Genomic DNA, 15,499 nt, shown 5'->3' with positions numbered 1-15,499 from the left:
TTCATTTCCACTGGGGCTAAGTCCTGGAGTCACCTTTATTCCTGCAACTATACAATTAAATTGAAAATCAACTAGCCTTAAAGCACCAAAACACTTCCCTGCACACTTTGGATCAGTATTTGAACAAACCGCAGCATACATCTATTAAATATAAATAAATTGAACATCAAAGTCTTTGAATGTAACTCATTTCAGTTGTAAGCTTGCATAAGAGCTCAGATGGGTGCAAGAGAAGGTACTGAAAATATTCTGTGTGTGTGAATCTTTAGAGGATGAGCATGTTATGGGAAGAGCTTCTATTAACAAATTGTAATTGTTCCTAAATATCTTGGCAGCCTATCAGCTACTGAATAGCTATTCTATGAAGATTGTCCGGTGCAGAAAAAAATAACTTACTTGCAATGTATTCTACTTTTTCAGTACAGGTATTTACCAATTATTACAGAGAGGTCCTGCCTGGTGTGCATTATGACTCCAATGTGCTGGATGAACTACTTATTGCCTTGCTTAAGCAATTTATGTTGCCAGATGTGTTTCACACTTTGAATATTGGTGTAAATGTTAAAATATTGGTGAGTACCTTATGCAACTTTCATTTAATGATGCAGTTGGGTTTTTCAGAAAATATACCCTGTGGTAAAGTTGGTTTAACATGCTTATTTATTAACTGATGTATATTTTGCCTTGTATGTATTGTCAAATTTCCAATTGGGGATCAATAAGACACAAAAGAGGAAGATTAAAGGGTTTTTAATTCAGATGTAACAGCAGTAAATGGGATTCAGTTCACATAAATAACAGTAGGGCTTTTCCACGTGTTAAACACGTAACAAACGAATAACAGGATTGCGTCTCGTTGGACTGAAACAGGTAAACAATCAAGTGGCCAGAAAGATTATGCTGTTTTCTCTTGGGGTTCAGTAAATAAACCAAATATTTATTTTTTATGAGATTTAATGCTATCGAAGGATGGCCCCTCAGCCCACCAAACCACAGGGAGTGACAGTCTCACAGTCGTCTGAGGTGTTTTGAGTGCCCTGAACATTTATTTCCCCAATTTGTGTGGGTTTCCTTTTTTTTTCTCTGCACTGTTTCTGTAAGACCTTGTTCCAGTGGTTGCACACCACCACCATCCAAAGAGGGGTGACCTCTGTAAAGAGGGTGATTGTCACTAATTGCAGTTTCCTAGACCTTTGTGAGCTCTTTAGCAAGTTGGCTTGGATCTCAGGGAAGAGCTGTTAACTGTGGGTGCATGGTTCTCTGGCTAATTCTCAAACCTCTTTTCTGACTGTAATTCTCGCGCTTTTGTAAGGTTTCTTCTCTTTGCCTTCACTACTCACTCCTTCCTTACTCTTAACCTTTCATCTGCTGGTTACTTCGCTGTGTGGCCCTACCTTCACCCGTCACAGCTGGTCTGCCACTGCTGGATGCATCTGGAGCATCTTCCTTCTGTCTCTGTCTGCCCAGGCTTCCCTTCTCGACTCCTCTAGCTTCATTCACACCCTCCTCCTTTCTACTGTATTCCTATCTCTTGGACTGTCAGGTTCTCTGTTCCTTGTTTTTTGCTTTTACCATTGCCTCCTGCCCCCAATGTGCGTCCCTAATCCAATTAATCTTAACGTGGTCTTTCACAGCCTCTCCCTCTTGACGTCCACCTCCTCCTAGTCCTGCTGTTTTCCACCACCTTCTCTCTCAGCAGCCTTCTGGGTCTGGCTGACTAATTCATTTCTTGCTTTGTTTCCTGGGCCACTCTTTCCAGCCTCCTTAGTCCGTTTCTCTTCTCAGCCTCCTCAGCTTTTCTCTTTCCCTTGCCTCTGGCGTCCCTCTCCCTGGCCTCTGGGGCCCGTCTTCCTCTCCCTGGCCCCTGGGGCCTATATTCCTCTCCCTGCACTCTAGGGGTTTTGTCTCCCTTGCCCTCTCCCTGGCCTCTAAGGGCTGCCTTTTTCACTCTCTCCACATTCTCTTGTCTGACTCTCTCACACACATAACCCTCCCCGCGCACACACACACACACCTCCACCCATACTCATATCCTCAGCATTACATCATCTGACCATGGTGTATATATTGAATCCATTTTTGTCCCTTACTGGTGTTACCCTTATGTATTACAGAAAATCTGTAGTATTTCAGAGAGATTATTGTCCTAATATAATGTTTGTGCTTAAAAAGTACATTGTTAAATATCCACAAGTGTCTTGAGCTAAGGCCATATGTTATGTCTTACCTTGTGTCCAAACGCTGTTCATTTGTTGACAGTTTGCTTTCTTTCATCACTCGTTTCCGGGTTAAAATCCCACCTGTAATATGATATTTGTAAGCATTCAGGAATGTGCTCATTATTACTTGTGACCAATGCTTCATCTTCTAATTAGTGTATTTAATTCAATAGATAGCAATGAGTCTACCCTCACTATGGTAGGGGCTTACCTCTAAAGTCCTTGTTTCTCCCAGTCACCTACTTTGTTCACCAGCTAGCTACCTCTGAAGAAATGTCCTTTTCACCCCCAGCACTCTGCTACTGATCACCTGCTCTCTCAGCAAGCACCCACTGCATTCTTCCACAGGCCCTCCATTTTACAGGGGTTTGACCCCGCCTCTCAGCCTCTTACTTATGGGACCTTCATATTGACTTGTACTACCTCTGGTGTTGCCCTAGTCAATTGGTATAGATTGGTGAATTGGCCCTGCCACTTTGGGTGGTTTGCATTTTTGATGTGGGGCTTAGTGTTGGCCAGTCTCCTACCAGGCCCCTCTCTCCTTGCCAACCCTGGCCTTGCCCTTAAAGAGGACTCTTAGCCTAACAAGCCTTACTTGTATGTGTGGTGAATTTGTTAACTTCTCGAGTTATCTGTACTAGTTCGGTATCCTTCTTTATGATTTCTGTACTAGCGCGAGGAGAACTGGTGCTGACAAGTCCAAGCTCGCTACGTGAGACAGGGTGGGAAGTACCAGGAGGTGCACCCATTCCACCCCCTCCTTGCATCAAGCATCAGATGGCGGCACATGGCTGCCTTTTTCACCCCATTCCAATCCTCAGAGCAAGGCAGAGGACTTAGTGTGTCTTATCAGGTTTTATGCTTTGTAGAAGAAACATAGATTTTGGTGTAGATGCCTGTATGGTAAGGGTATATGTGATGGTGAATGTGTGGTTATAGGATGCTCATAAAAAGAGTTAACAATCATTCGACGATGGCAGATCAGTGTCACGCTACTTGGTGATAATGAAAGTGGAAGCATGTTCCATAATGGCAATACAGAAAGATCAGCATCTAATTATTGTGACTTAGTAATAAGGGCCTTAAATAAGTTTTTGTTTTGACACCTGTTGGTGAGTCTGTGGGAGAATGGTCTCAGTTTAGCTGCTATGCAAAGGTGATTTTTAGTTATAGATTTTATTTAAAAATATTATTAGCATTTTATGAGATACTGAATAATCACCAAGTTAACAATGCAGCTCCTTGAACGGTGTAAAAAAAACAAATAGCCATCTCGTGTAAAACAATTCTTGCCTGACGCCATACATTTTAAATATCAACGTTTCTATACCCATTGCACAGGGATAATGAAGGGCATAATGAGCCACCTTATTTACCCAACCCTCTGCCATGTACCTCATTCTCAGATAGTCATATGAGGGTGTTTATAGATGAGGTGATCAGGACTTCTGTAAAATCACAATCCCCCTCACTCTGATACTCTGTGTACTAAAATGTTTCAACAGCCTGTAAGGTTGGCTGCCAAGAGAAACAATTTTACCTTTTCCACCAAGGCCCCAATCTAAAATGTGTCCCAAAGAAACATGCGCCCTCCATAGCAGCACTGCAATCCCTAAAATTGCTCTAAATTGATCAAATAATCACATTTAAAAAAGTTCTCCCTTACCAAAGATATTTGAAAAAGAGACCTACTTATCTTTCAAAAAGTATCTTCCCTATCATCTTTCAAACTTCCTCAGATGGTCTACAACAAAAACTACAAACAACCCAAGCTTAGAAGGCTAAAATGGGCTCAGAATAACTGGCCTAATGAGGGTCATCACTATAGTACAAGATCCCATTCAAACTTAAGGCATGAGAATGGAACTCCTTAAATACCATTATGGGCCAATGACAATCCTACCTGGTACGAACATAACAGCAGTTATCATTCATGGCCTGGGGAGTCTAATGCACACAGGATGTTGGACAACACTTAACATTTACCAGCAATACAGATTTGCTACTGAATGGGAACATTGGGTTGCTCTCTCCCTTCCCTTCATGATTCTTCATTTGTAATACGTTCTTGTGTTCAGGCTCTGGAGGAAACTGTTTTGTGTGTGGGGTTTGTATAAATCACATCAAATAAATAAACCTTAGACGTTTAACCACATTTGGAGTCTGAGGCATGGAGATAACACTAAAACATAATCAAATCTTTTCTCTTTATACTCAGGATTACTTTACTTTGTATCTTCTGCACAAATTATTTTGTACCATCCACTTACAATCCATGTTTCTCTCCTGGCCTTGCTGTACACCAAAAATAAGCTTGCACTTCTACTCTTTCCCTTTTGGCTAGGATTAGCACCACTGTTCTGTTTCCACATTTGATCTTTTTTCTTTTTTTTTTTTTAGAGTTTCTGATTTCAAAAGCCTGTCCTGCAAACTGTTTTAAAACAATGTGGATACAATGGTTCCCTGTCTGACTGTGCTCTTTGGCACCGAGGTGCTGATCAACTCCTTGTTCAGGTTTTGGGCAACTAATCTAAGAAAGATTACATTGCTTCTTTTGAAAACCAACAAATAGCTGGAATACCAAGACCATGGGGTCTGGCATGGATTCACGTGCTCATGAATATTCCCAGTCGTCAGGCTGGGAATCCTCGGTAAAGAAAAAATCAGTTTCTTTCGTTTCTGAACTGTCTTTCTAATAATAACCAATCACTGGTCTCTGAGTCATACTGCCCCCAGCCAATGATTTCCCTCTACCTAAGCCCCTACTCTGGCAGCCATCTTCAGATTTTTACTGCACGTTCAAGTGTTGGGAGTCCTCGTGCTAAGCTCTCGAGCTTCTACTGCGTATTGCGTTTTTTCGAAGAGTTTACTCTTATTTTTTCAGTCAATTTGAGCCTCAAGCTCCACCGATTCTTCTTCTGATTAACAGGGACCGTTTTGGAATTTTTCTACGCCCCTCAAGGGTGGATTTTCGTCAAATTACAGGATTCCAGAATACCTTTGAGACCTACCCCAATTCGGACATGGCACAGGACAAGGGAGATCCGACACCTATTGGATCCAAACTGTTCAGGAACTGCCCAGGATGTGGATTACAAAATGTCTTCAAGGAAGATGCGCACTCTCAGTGCCTCTACTCCCTTCACGCTTACAAGTCACACGTGGAGGAGGATTGTGCGTTCTGTAAGAAAATGTCCGTCCGGACGATGGACTGTCGTACTCAGCTCGCCAACTGGCTGGAGGGAAGAGCCCAGCAGCAGGTGTGAAGAGGAAGTCAGAGCGGTCTTCTAAGACCTTTAAGGGAGCTCCGGCGACTGGGGCCCAACAAAAGGCAAAGCACCGCGAGTCTGCGGGCACCGAGAGCGCCGTTGGTTCAGGGTCCTCGACTGATAGGCAGGGCGTGATGTCACTGACGCCATCATCCACGAGCCAACGGTCTGGGGAAAAGGAAGTCGGAGAACCCGGGTAAGCTTTGGGAGAAGCCCCGGTCGATCCCGATGGAGAAAGCCAAGGGGGGGGCGAGGCAGTGAACCTCCCCCTAAGGTATAGGCCTCAGACGCGCCCAAGGTCGTGAAGGCCCTGATTCACCCAGTGAAGGCCTCAATTGAAGGAGTCGTGGCGGCCCTGGCGAACCCTGCGGAGGCTACCCCAGTGGAGACTATCTCCAGGCCTAGAGTTTCCCTGCCATCCCGGAGAGAGACTTCTTTCCAGCCTATCGAGAAGACCCATGTGAAACCCTGGGACGAGAAAGAGGGGGGTTGGTCACGGTAGCAATAACGGACACAGATACCACCTCAGAGGAAGAAATCTCTGCACTGGCTCCCAGTGGCTGCGAGGATTAAGTTCAAAGCCCTCTACATCGTCCACAAGGCCTTCTGGGGCCTAGGGCCTCAATACCTTCAACTCTCTCTTCCTAAATACCTTCCTTCTCGAGCTCTTCGCTCATTTGCCTCCAATTCCCTCCGGGTCAGTCGCTTTTCCAAGCAACAAGCTGTTGGTAGATCTCTCGCTTCGGCTGGGTGTTATGCTCACCTGGTATCCACAGGGACGCCCCCCAGCCGGGTTACTTGCTGGTATGCTTCTAAGCTTTGCCCTGATGTGGTCTGCGGGTTTGATATTGTTCAGTTAGGTCTTATTGCTGTTCTTTAGTTTTGTTGCTATCCTGCATGCCTTTCCTTGTTTAAAATGTCTTTTTACTCCCTTAGGTATGCAGAGCGTCAGCGCAGGTAACTGGCTTAGTTGAGCCCCGCTGGTAAATGATGGCGCATTAAGAGCGCTATGATGCGGTAAGTAAGCTCTATGCGCAGCGCTGCAAAGTCTTGCCTTTGCTAACCTGTGTTTTCCTTCCTTGTAGGTTGCAGTGTTCTTCAGAGCGAGTGGAATGTCCGGAGTGGTGCCAGCCGAGAAGTGACCAGCCAGGTAAGCCTTTAGAGCAGTTCGTAATTTGTACATGTCTCTACAGCTTTCTTTAATGTTGCCTCTATCTTCCTCTTTCAGGTCGTTCTGTCCGGGAGGCGTGCAGATTCGAGGAAGCAGTTCTCAGTAGCTGCAAGTGTTTAAAGATGAAGACTGCAGGTAAGATGCTGCTGCTAATGATGATCCTTTTGTCTCCATGCAGGTTCTGCTTCTCCGAGGTTCGAGGGAATAGCTGGACACAGTGGGCGTCACGTTGCAAGCTGCAAAGTAACGCGAAGCGTGTTGTCTTGCTCGGGTGTGGTTTAAATAGCCCCAACAAAATAGTCTGGGTAAAGTAGTCCCTAGGCTACCACACCCAAAACACTAGACCGCATAGCTTGGTTCTTAGGCACCAAGCTATGTGGATGCCTCCATGTTTGCTGACAATACAATTAAGTAGTTCCCAAGCACATTGTTTTTCATGGTGTATGAGCCTGGCGCCATAGGCACCAGGACTGGCCCCATAAGGGCTTTTGAAGAGGATGCCAGGCTCTAGAGGCCCGAGTCCTGACTCCACCTGGCCAATGGGTTTGCCAGAGGGGGTTTTGTGCGCGGTTCGTGACACTGGGGCCTCCCTCTGGAACAGCCTACCTGCCTCCCTGAAACTTGAGAGAATCATCTTCGGTTCCATAGCACCTCAAAATGTTTCTTTTCTCGTCCGCTTTTTCTCCTCTTTTCCTTGCTGATTCCTGGCTGACACGGAAACTGCACTGGTTACCTGGCCACCCTCCGTTCTCGGGCCCAGATCCAATCCCCCACCAGTTGGGTCCTGACAACCCCTGCACTTGGTGACTGTTTTCTGTATCCCTACGGTCGCACTTCCTGCACTTAACACCGGACGTCTGCACTTACCCTTTCACTTGCCACCTGCTGGCTGCGCTTTTTAAAAATTGTTTATATATTGTTTATTTATTGTTCTTATCCCATGTACTGCACTTTCCTCTTCCACTTCCCCCCTGCACTTCTCCTCCTTCCCCTCCCTTGCACTTGCACAATCTGAATGTCACCTGGCCTAGTAGGATCGTTGTCTGTCTTCCCCTGTTTCCCCCTCCCTTGCCTCGTCGCGCCTTGAAACACTTGTGTATAGGCGTGTTATAAATGCCATATCATAGCTGGCTGGCATTAAAAAGATCCCGACAAGAAGTTTGAGGAAGTAGGGTCCCACGGGAGGGATCCCGATGAGGCGGACGTAGAGAGCAGCGGTGGGGCCGACGCGCTGCGGGCCACGGAGGACACAGCGCCCCAACCGTTGCAACCGTTGCCTACGCCACAGGACAATTCAGGAGCAATCTTGATGGCTTTGCAGACCGTGTGTACGGAGATGAGGATAATGTTGCCCTTACCCCCAGCGGACAATCCAGCGGCGCCTGGACCGTCGGGGAGCCCACTGAGCGAGCAGAGGCGAATCCATCCTCCCACTCCTTTCCATCCTTCACCTCCATCCCCTCCACCGAGGGATGAAACTGGAACGGAGACGGCGGGGACGGACAATGGTGGTGATGACGGGGTGGATCTCCCATCACCCCCTGTCCGGGCTCCCCCCCCACCCCTGACGATATTGGCTCCTTTCCCGCCATGATCCCCAGGGCATCAGAGCTTTTCCAGGAGGGTTTCCTCTACCTACGACGGGAGGCCAAGAGGAAGACAGTCCCGTTACTGGACGATATCTGGGACGAAGGACTGTCTCTGCTGAAGAACCCATCCATGGCTCCTGCGAAGAGGGACCGGTCCAAGAAGAAGTATCGGGTCCCAGACTCCGCCCCTGTGTGCCTCAGTGCACAGCCGTCCCCGGATTCGGTGGTCTCCGCAGCGGCCAAGAAGAAAGTGGCAGGGGCGACGGCATCAACTTCCACTTCCATACCGGACGGCGAGGGGAAGAAGTTGGACGCCATGGGACAACGGGTCATCTCGTCGGCAGCGATGACCATCAAAGCGGGTAACACGACAGGGAGCTGTGGATCAAGATCGCTCCCCTCCTGGACTTCCTCCGAGACGACAAGAGGGTGGAAGGCCTTGAAATCCTGCAGGAAGGCGAGGTGGCTTGGGACCACGACATCACGGTGTCCACGGACATCGCCGACACCGGCTTTCACCAGATGGCCACCGGCGTTTGCCTTCGCTGGTGCAGTTGGCTCAAGGCCACCGATTTCCGTCGGGACGTGCAGACCAGAAAACTGGACATGCCCTTCGACCGGAACAACCTGTTCGGCAACGCTGTGGACGAGTCACTACAGGCCATCAAGGCGGACACCGAGACGGCCCGGACCTTGGGTTCTCTCCATCAACGACGGCCATCCTTTCGGACCTCCGGAGGCAAGTCTCAAGGTGCCTCCTAAGGATTCGGTGGTGGTTCTGCTTTGTACTGCCAGGCGGCACGCTCCTCGTCGCAGGAAGCCTACAGAGGCCGCAGCAAGGCCGCAGGACATCGTCGTCATCGCCAAGGAGGCCAAGGCCTTGGCGAAGCAAGACTGAACCGGCCGTGACATCGGGCCCCCACCCGAGCACCCCGGTGCGAGGCCGGCTGGCGAAATTCGTCAGCGTGTGGGAGTCCATCTCCACCAACCGTTGGGTGCTAAATGCCCTGGCCCACGGGCACACTCTGGAGTTCCAAAGAAAGTGTCCCCGACTACCACCTGTGGCCAGGAAGGAAAACCACGTACCACAACATCTTCTGGAGGTACGTGCAATGCTAAAAAGGGGCGCAATAGAACTTGACCCGAAGAGGCTCCGGAGTATACTCGCGGTACTTCCTCGTCCGAAAGGGGCCCGGCGGCTGGCGGCCCATCCTAGACCTTCGCCCCCTTAACAAATAAATAAAGTCCCAAAAGTTCTGGATGGTCACCCTTCAGCACGTGCTGGGACAGCTGGAGGAGGGCGACTTCCTGTCGTCGCTGGACTTGGAGGATGCCTTCTTCCACATCCCCATACACAAAGGACATCAAAAGTTCCTACGATTCGTGGTCCAACGGCGGCACTACCAGTTCAAGGCCCTGCCCTTTGGGTTGAAGTCGGCGCTGAGGGTCTTCACCAAGTGCCTGGCACTGTGGCGCTCGGCTGCGTCTGCAGGGGATCCACGTATAACCCTACCTGGACGATTGGCTCATCCGAGCAAAGTCAAGAGTACTCGCCGTCGATCGCACATCAAAGACCGTCCGCCTGCTCACGGGTCTGGCATTCTCGATCAACTTCGTGAAATCCCACCGTTGCAAGACGCCCTGTTCCTGGGAGCCAGACTCGACACAGTGGCATGGTTGGCTTCACCGTTGGAGGAAAGGACGAAGGACATCCTGGCCTAGGTACAATGGCTGTTGACTATGGAAGTGGCCAGGGTGAGGTCCATCAAATCACTGCTCGGCGTGATGTCATCGTGCATCTACCTCGTGTGTTCCTCGACACCCGTTGGATGCAAGCGGCAAGACAGGATCACCCTCAATGAGACGTTCCGTCAAGTGATGCGTGCGGGTGCCCCATCACCGGACCTTGAGGCGGGCATGGACTTCCAGACCCCAGCGCATCAGAAGACGGTGACGACGGACGCCTCCCTGGAGGGATGGGAAGCGCACACCGGAGAGCTCCACGCAAGAGGCCTTTGGCTCCCGGAGGAGAGGTCTCTGCACATCAACGTCCTGGAGCTCTGGGCTGTGTTCTGGGCCCTCCGGTCTTTCCTTCTTTCCCTCAAGGGCAAGGTGGTAAGGGTCTTCACCGACAACACCACCATGATGTTCTACATCTGGAAGCAGGGGGCACCAGATCCCCAGCCCTATCCAAGGAAGCGCAGGATCTGTGGCACTGGGCAGTTGCCCAAGGGATGTTCCTGGTACCCTTCCATCTGGCAGGAATAAAGAACACCATCGCCGACTCGCTCAGCAGGGAGCTGCGCTCTTGTCATGAGTGGGAGCTTCAGCAGGATCAAGTGGATACCCTATTCCGACGATGGGGCAATCCCCAGATCGATCTATTCGCGACGGTGACGAACGCAAAGTGCCAGAGGTTCGTCAGCAGGTTTCCCCAGCCAGGGAGCATTGGCGATGCATTCTTATTCCCCTGGGACGTCTTGTTCCTGTATGCTTTCCCCCCGTTGCCGTTGCTGCTGCGACTCATCAGTCAACTCAGACGGTCCCAGTGCAGGATGATCCTCGTCGCACCAGTGTGGCCGAGGCAGATTTGGTTCCCAGACCTTCTGGACATGTCAGCGTCCCCCCCCAGACAAACACACTCGACAGATTCAGATCTTCTCGCCAGGGAAGGAGGCGCCATCCTACATCCAGACCCAGGATCGCTGAACCTGCAGCACTAGAGTTCAGAGGGTACGATATCCTGGCGGACTGCAAGGAGGTGCCAGGGCGTCCTTGACTCTTGAGGTCTATGGACATAAATGGAAGAAGTTCTCTGTCTGGCGCCGTGCACATGTTAGAGAGAATTCTCTGTAAAGGCTAATTTCCCAAACCTAGTGAGTCCCCCAGCAGATTTGCTGGATTTTTGGGGTTTATTTCTTTCTCCTGCTAAGAGTGAGACTCTTTTTCTCCCACTCTTAGGCATGATTTGAGAATGTCCTTTGACTTTGTAATGTGTTTTATGGGCTATGGGGTCTTTTACTCCATAGGGCTTCATGTGTTTTTGGTAAGTGTGTTACACAGCACCCTCAGTGCAGTAACGCAGGGGTGTCATAGTGACCCCCAAACGTAGACTCCATACCCTGGGACTGACTACTGTCTCCCAGGGCATTTAAAGTCACCATTGAATTTACTAGTTTCAAATTGTGAACAGAACCAGTACAAACCATCATATTGTGGAAGTACTGGTAGGGGTAATTAGATTGCCCCTGGGTCTGTTTTCCAAAGGGGCAACCCTTGTCGAGTTTCTGGCTGGTGGCAGTGGTTACATTTTCCCCATTCATTTTAAACGCACCACTTTTTTGGTGCAATGTTAAAGATACCACCGGGTTGTTTACTTAAAATGTATTCCCCGGTTGGGTCTTTTTGCCAGGACTCTGTTTTAAAATGGCATTTGTGTTCGCCTCTGTAACTCCAACCCAAGTCGAGCCCTTTGCTCCGCTTATGCACAGAAGCCTCCAAAAGTGGTGCCAATCTGTCTGGGTCTACAGGATGCGTGGGAGGGGGGAATAGGCACCCTGGACTGAGTTGCCTTGGCAACTCAAGTCGCACTCTTGTGTGATTGGCCCAGTTGTGAGCTGCCCGGCTCCCCACTTAGCATGTTTGAGTGACGGCTAGGACTGATGAAGGGGGGTTTTCTGCATAAAAGCAGGGCTTTGGGGACTGGAACTTCAGACGTCGCCACAGGACCTAAAGAATCCGAAGAGGGAGAAGCTGAGCCGACCTGCAACGACGACACCACCGGTGGAGCCCTGCTGAACCGACTCACCACTTCCCAACGACAGAGAAGATCTTCTTCCAGGAGAGTCTTCGACCTTTGAGCTGGTGGGGTTAACCAATACGCCCTATTTTCGCCTTCCTGGATCGTCTTGTGGTCGAATCGCCCGTGCCAAGCACCCCGGCGGCCAGATAGCCACGCTTCACCACTACCGCGAATAAAAGGGTAGTACCTTTTAACCGGGAAACTCCACGGCTGGTTTCTTCCCTGGCAGTGCAACGACCTCCAGCTTTCCTCCACCGTGAGCTCTTCTCTTCCCCTGGACAAAGCACCGACTTGCACCCGCTGCCAGGAAAAACTGCCCCCGCTGGAGCTTTCTCACAATTTCAGGTACAGTCCCGCCTGGTCTCCCTTGCAACAGACTGTTCAAGGTGTCCCGTAAATCCTTGACACTCTATCCTGGGGTGACCTGGGACCTGTTAAATAACTTTTCTGAACTGATCTAAGTCCTTGTTGAACTATCTGCAAAGACTTTTAAAGTGTACTTCAACTGTGTGATCTTGGGCACATTGCGCCTTGCTCTCTCCAAGAGTGGGCCTGGCCTATGAACCTTTTGCTCTACAGTAGATCCTGCCTTTCTTGACTTGCTGTGGTTCTTTAAAAAGTGTTGGCATTGTGTGGTTTCCTATTTCTGCCTTTTCCCTCCCTTCTTAAATAATGATTGGAGTGCCATCTTGGTTAAGTACTCACCTCTGTGTTGATAATAGGTGGTGTTCTTTTCCTAAGACTTGTCGAATAATTAATTAGGAAGGTGTATATATTTCTAGTGACTGTGTTTGAACTTGCTTGACATATTAGTGCCAGTGTATTTTTACAAGTGTGTTTTTAAATAAATAATTATATACTTTTATACCAAAGCTCTGGTCAGTGTTTGCTTGTGCTACTGTATTTTTGTACCTAATATGTATACTCTATATACTGCCTAACTCTTCTTGAGAGAGGTCTGACTGCTCAGCCACAGCTACCAGGTAAATCTGGGTGGTACCAATTGGGTTTACTGCTAACACCTGTAGTCTTAAGCTTTTTGCAGTGGTCCCTAAGGGAACTGCACAAGTTTCTGCCTAACAGCACAGAAAATCAACCTGTGCGGATTACGGCCCCTCAGGTGCCACCGTACTTGCTGTCGCTGGCCAAGGCAGAGCTGGCTCATGCCTCCATCAAAATCCATCTGGCGGCGCTCTTCCGCTACACCAGGTCTCCGGGACGGTCGTCGCTGTGTTCTCATCACCTGGTGAAGTAGTTCATGAAAGGACTGTTCCGCTCGTTCCCGCCGGTGAAGGCTCCGGCCAGACAGTGCTGTGCAACCTGTTCGCTTGAAGGTGAGCCTGGTGAGGAGGTAAGAGATGCTTAATGTTGAGTTGTTGAACTGCTTAATGTTGAGCCTTGCCACCTCCCATGGTTGTGTATGTGTGTACTGCTATGTATTCTTGTATTCATGAGAATGTGAATCCATGCAAGACCCATGCTGGAGAACAACAGTTATAGGTAAGTTACTTGTTCCATCTACCTGTCCCACTGTTTTTGCAATTAGACAACTTATGCTACCTCAGATAATTGAGCGTTTCTCCTGCTGGTTCATCATTTGTGAGGATCTGTTGTACAATTATTTTTCTCTCCAATTTTTGAAGCTGCACTTCACAGTAATCTGCATTTCTAGTTTCTCCATTTCTTTTCAAATGCTGCTGGTCTTCCTTCGGTGTTATTCTTGTGCAAAAGTAATGAAGATCAGCTTTTTTTCTGTTTGTAAGCCCGACTATTCACCAGAAGGAGCAGTTAATACTTTATCTCCGGGGAATAGTGCCTTGTGATACTTCCCCATGGTGTTTCCAGCTTTCTTAGTCATGTCTGGTGTTGGTTTATCCCCCACGCTTTCCTCTTACCTATTCTTTTCATGATGTCTTGAAGAGCTCAATGGGATTGTTATAGCTCCACTCAATAATCAGCTGAACAGTGGTGTCCGTGTTTGGCCTGAGAGGCCAAGCACCCACTGTTCTTTGGCATCTTTTAATTTACCCATCAGATCCAGAAAATATTGCTGCTGTACTCACTGCTGCTTGTGCACCATGGAAATGCATCCTTCCATCTTTGGTTGAGGGAGAGGTAATCTCGTGCTAACTCTCACTCCCTCACAGGGGTGTAATAGCGATTACTCCTCTTTCAGCCCAAGTCAGAGGATATATAGTTTCACACAGAGCTGCTAATCATTGGAGGAATGGGGCCACCTAAAAGCCGAGCCAAGCAGTTAAACCTTTGGCTTCATCATTGGGGTTTGTGATGAATCTGGAATATCTGTCCTTTCGTCCCAGGGGGGAGCCACCCCCTTTGAGTAAAGGGTGGTGAGCCAGCTAAGCAATTCCCTCCCTAGGGATCAAGGAAAGCAGGACCTCATTGGGAGTGACTCCCCTCCAAGGCACACAGACCTCCATTCCTACAAGGAACTCCCTTTGAACAATGCTCTGTCTGCATATATGGGTATAGAAGAGACTGATGTTAGTTCAGTTTCTCATCCAACAAATACTGACATGCTTTTACATCATTGGCTCGAGGTAATACTGGCATTCCCTTGAACTCATCAACTGTTGAAGAGCCTTTTGAAGTACGGCAGCAAGAATAAAGGGGCGAGGAGCCTAGAATGGAGTAGGAAGAATCCTGCCACAGGAATCGATGGATTCCTGGACAAAGGCAAGATGGCCACTTGATGTCCTTTGCCTTACCCCCTTGTTTTCAAAGTCATTAGAAGCCCTGCTCTGCTCCCTTCCCCTGAATGGTTGTTGGATGGCAGGACCATATATGGCTCTGGGGTTCCCTCCTGGCAGACTGGGGATTAGCTCTCAATCCATATTTTGTGTTGTGGGTGTCTGGTTTCCAGTGAATAGCCTGAACACCTGAGAGCCTGATTGGGTGCTAAATGCATGCACTTGTGTGTGATTGGTTGGGTGAACCTGGCTCAGCCTGAGTGAATGCAGAGTGTTTAGTATAACAGGGGGCCTCACACTCACCACCTTATCAGAAGCTGAAACAAGAAACCTGAAGCTAAAGTCATCCTAAGCTTGCATCCTGGAGTGAAGCTGGAGGAAGAAGTCTGCAGCTGCAAATCTTCAAGCAACCCAAAAGCTGCTGTGCTGACTCTAGTACTGAACTAGAGGGGACCTGGAGAGGCAATCTCTTCATGAACTACGAGGGAACATCATGTAACTGCTGCTCTTCACCCGAAGTGTCCTGGAAGCCCGTCCTGTGCGCCTGCCATCTGGAGAATAGATTTTCGTGGGTCCAGTAGAGGAGGCCATGAACCTCCTTGAAGCCAAGAATTTCATCTGTGTCGCCTAGGGTCCGGTGGAGTGTTCATGGTCGCTGGAAGCCAGGTTGCTGAGTATCGCCGGGAAGATGGGGGTTCCCTGGCATAGTACTGCTTGACACCTGGAGCTGCGACAGTT

General features: G+C 48.8%; 1 protein-coding gene across 2 annotated transcripts in view; it reads left to right on the top strand.

Moving 5' to 3' along the window:
* The window catches only part of TOPAZ1 (testis and ovary specific TOPAZ 1), a 2,616,805-nt gene that overhangs the window by 1,450,982 nt on the left and 1,150,324 nt on the right, over positions 1–15,499 (top strand). For both annotated transcript variants that reach the window (XM_069648829.1, XM_069648828.1), the window contains exon 10: positions 421–572. In XM_069648829.1, coding sequence (XP_069504930.1) covers positions 421–572 — 152 coding nt within the window. The remainder of the gene's footprint in view (positions 1–420; positions 573–15,499) is intronic.

The sequence above is a fragment of the Ambystoma mexicanum genome, chromosome 2q (genome assembly GCF_040938575.1).
Source record: "Ambystoma mexicanum isolate Mex_15411 chromosome 2q, UKY_AmexF1_1, whole genome shotgun sequence".
NCBI classification, from domain to species: domain Eukaryota; kingdom Metazoa; phylum Chordata; class Amphibia; order Caudata; family Ambystomatidae; genus Ambystoma; species Ambystoma mexicanum.
Note: the sequence above shows the minus strand (reverse complement) of the source record. Positions and strands in the feature narration are given on the sequence as shown.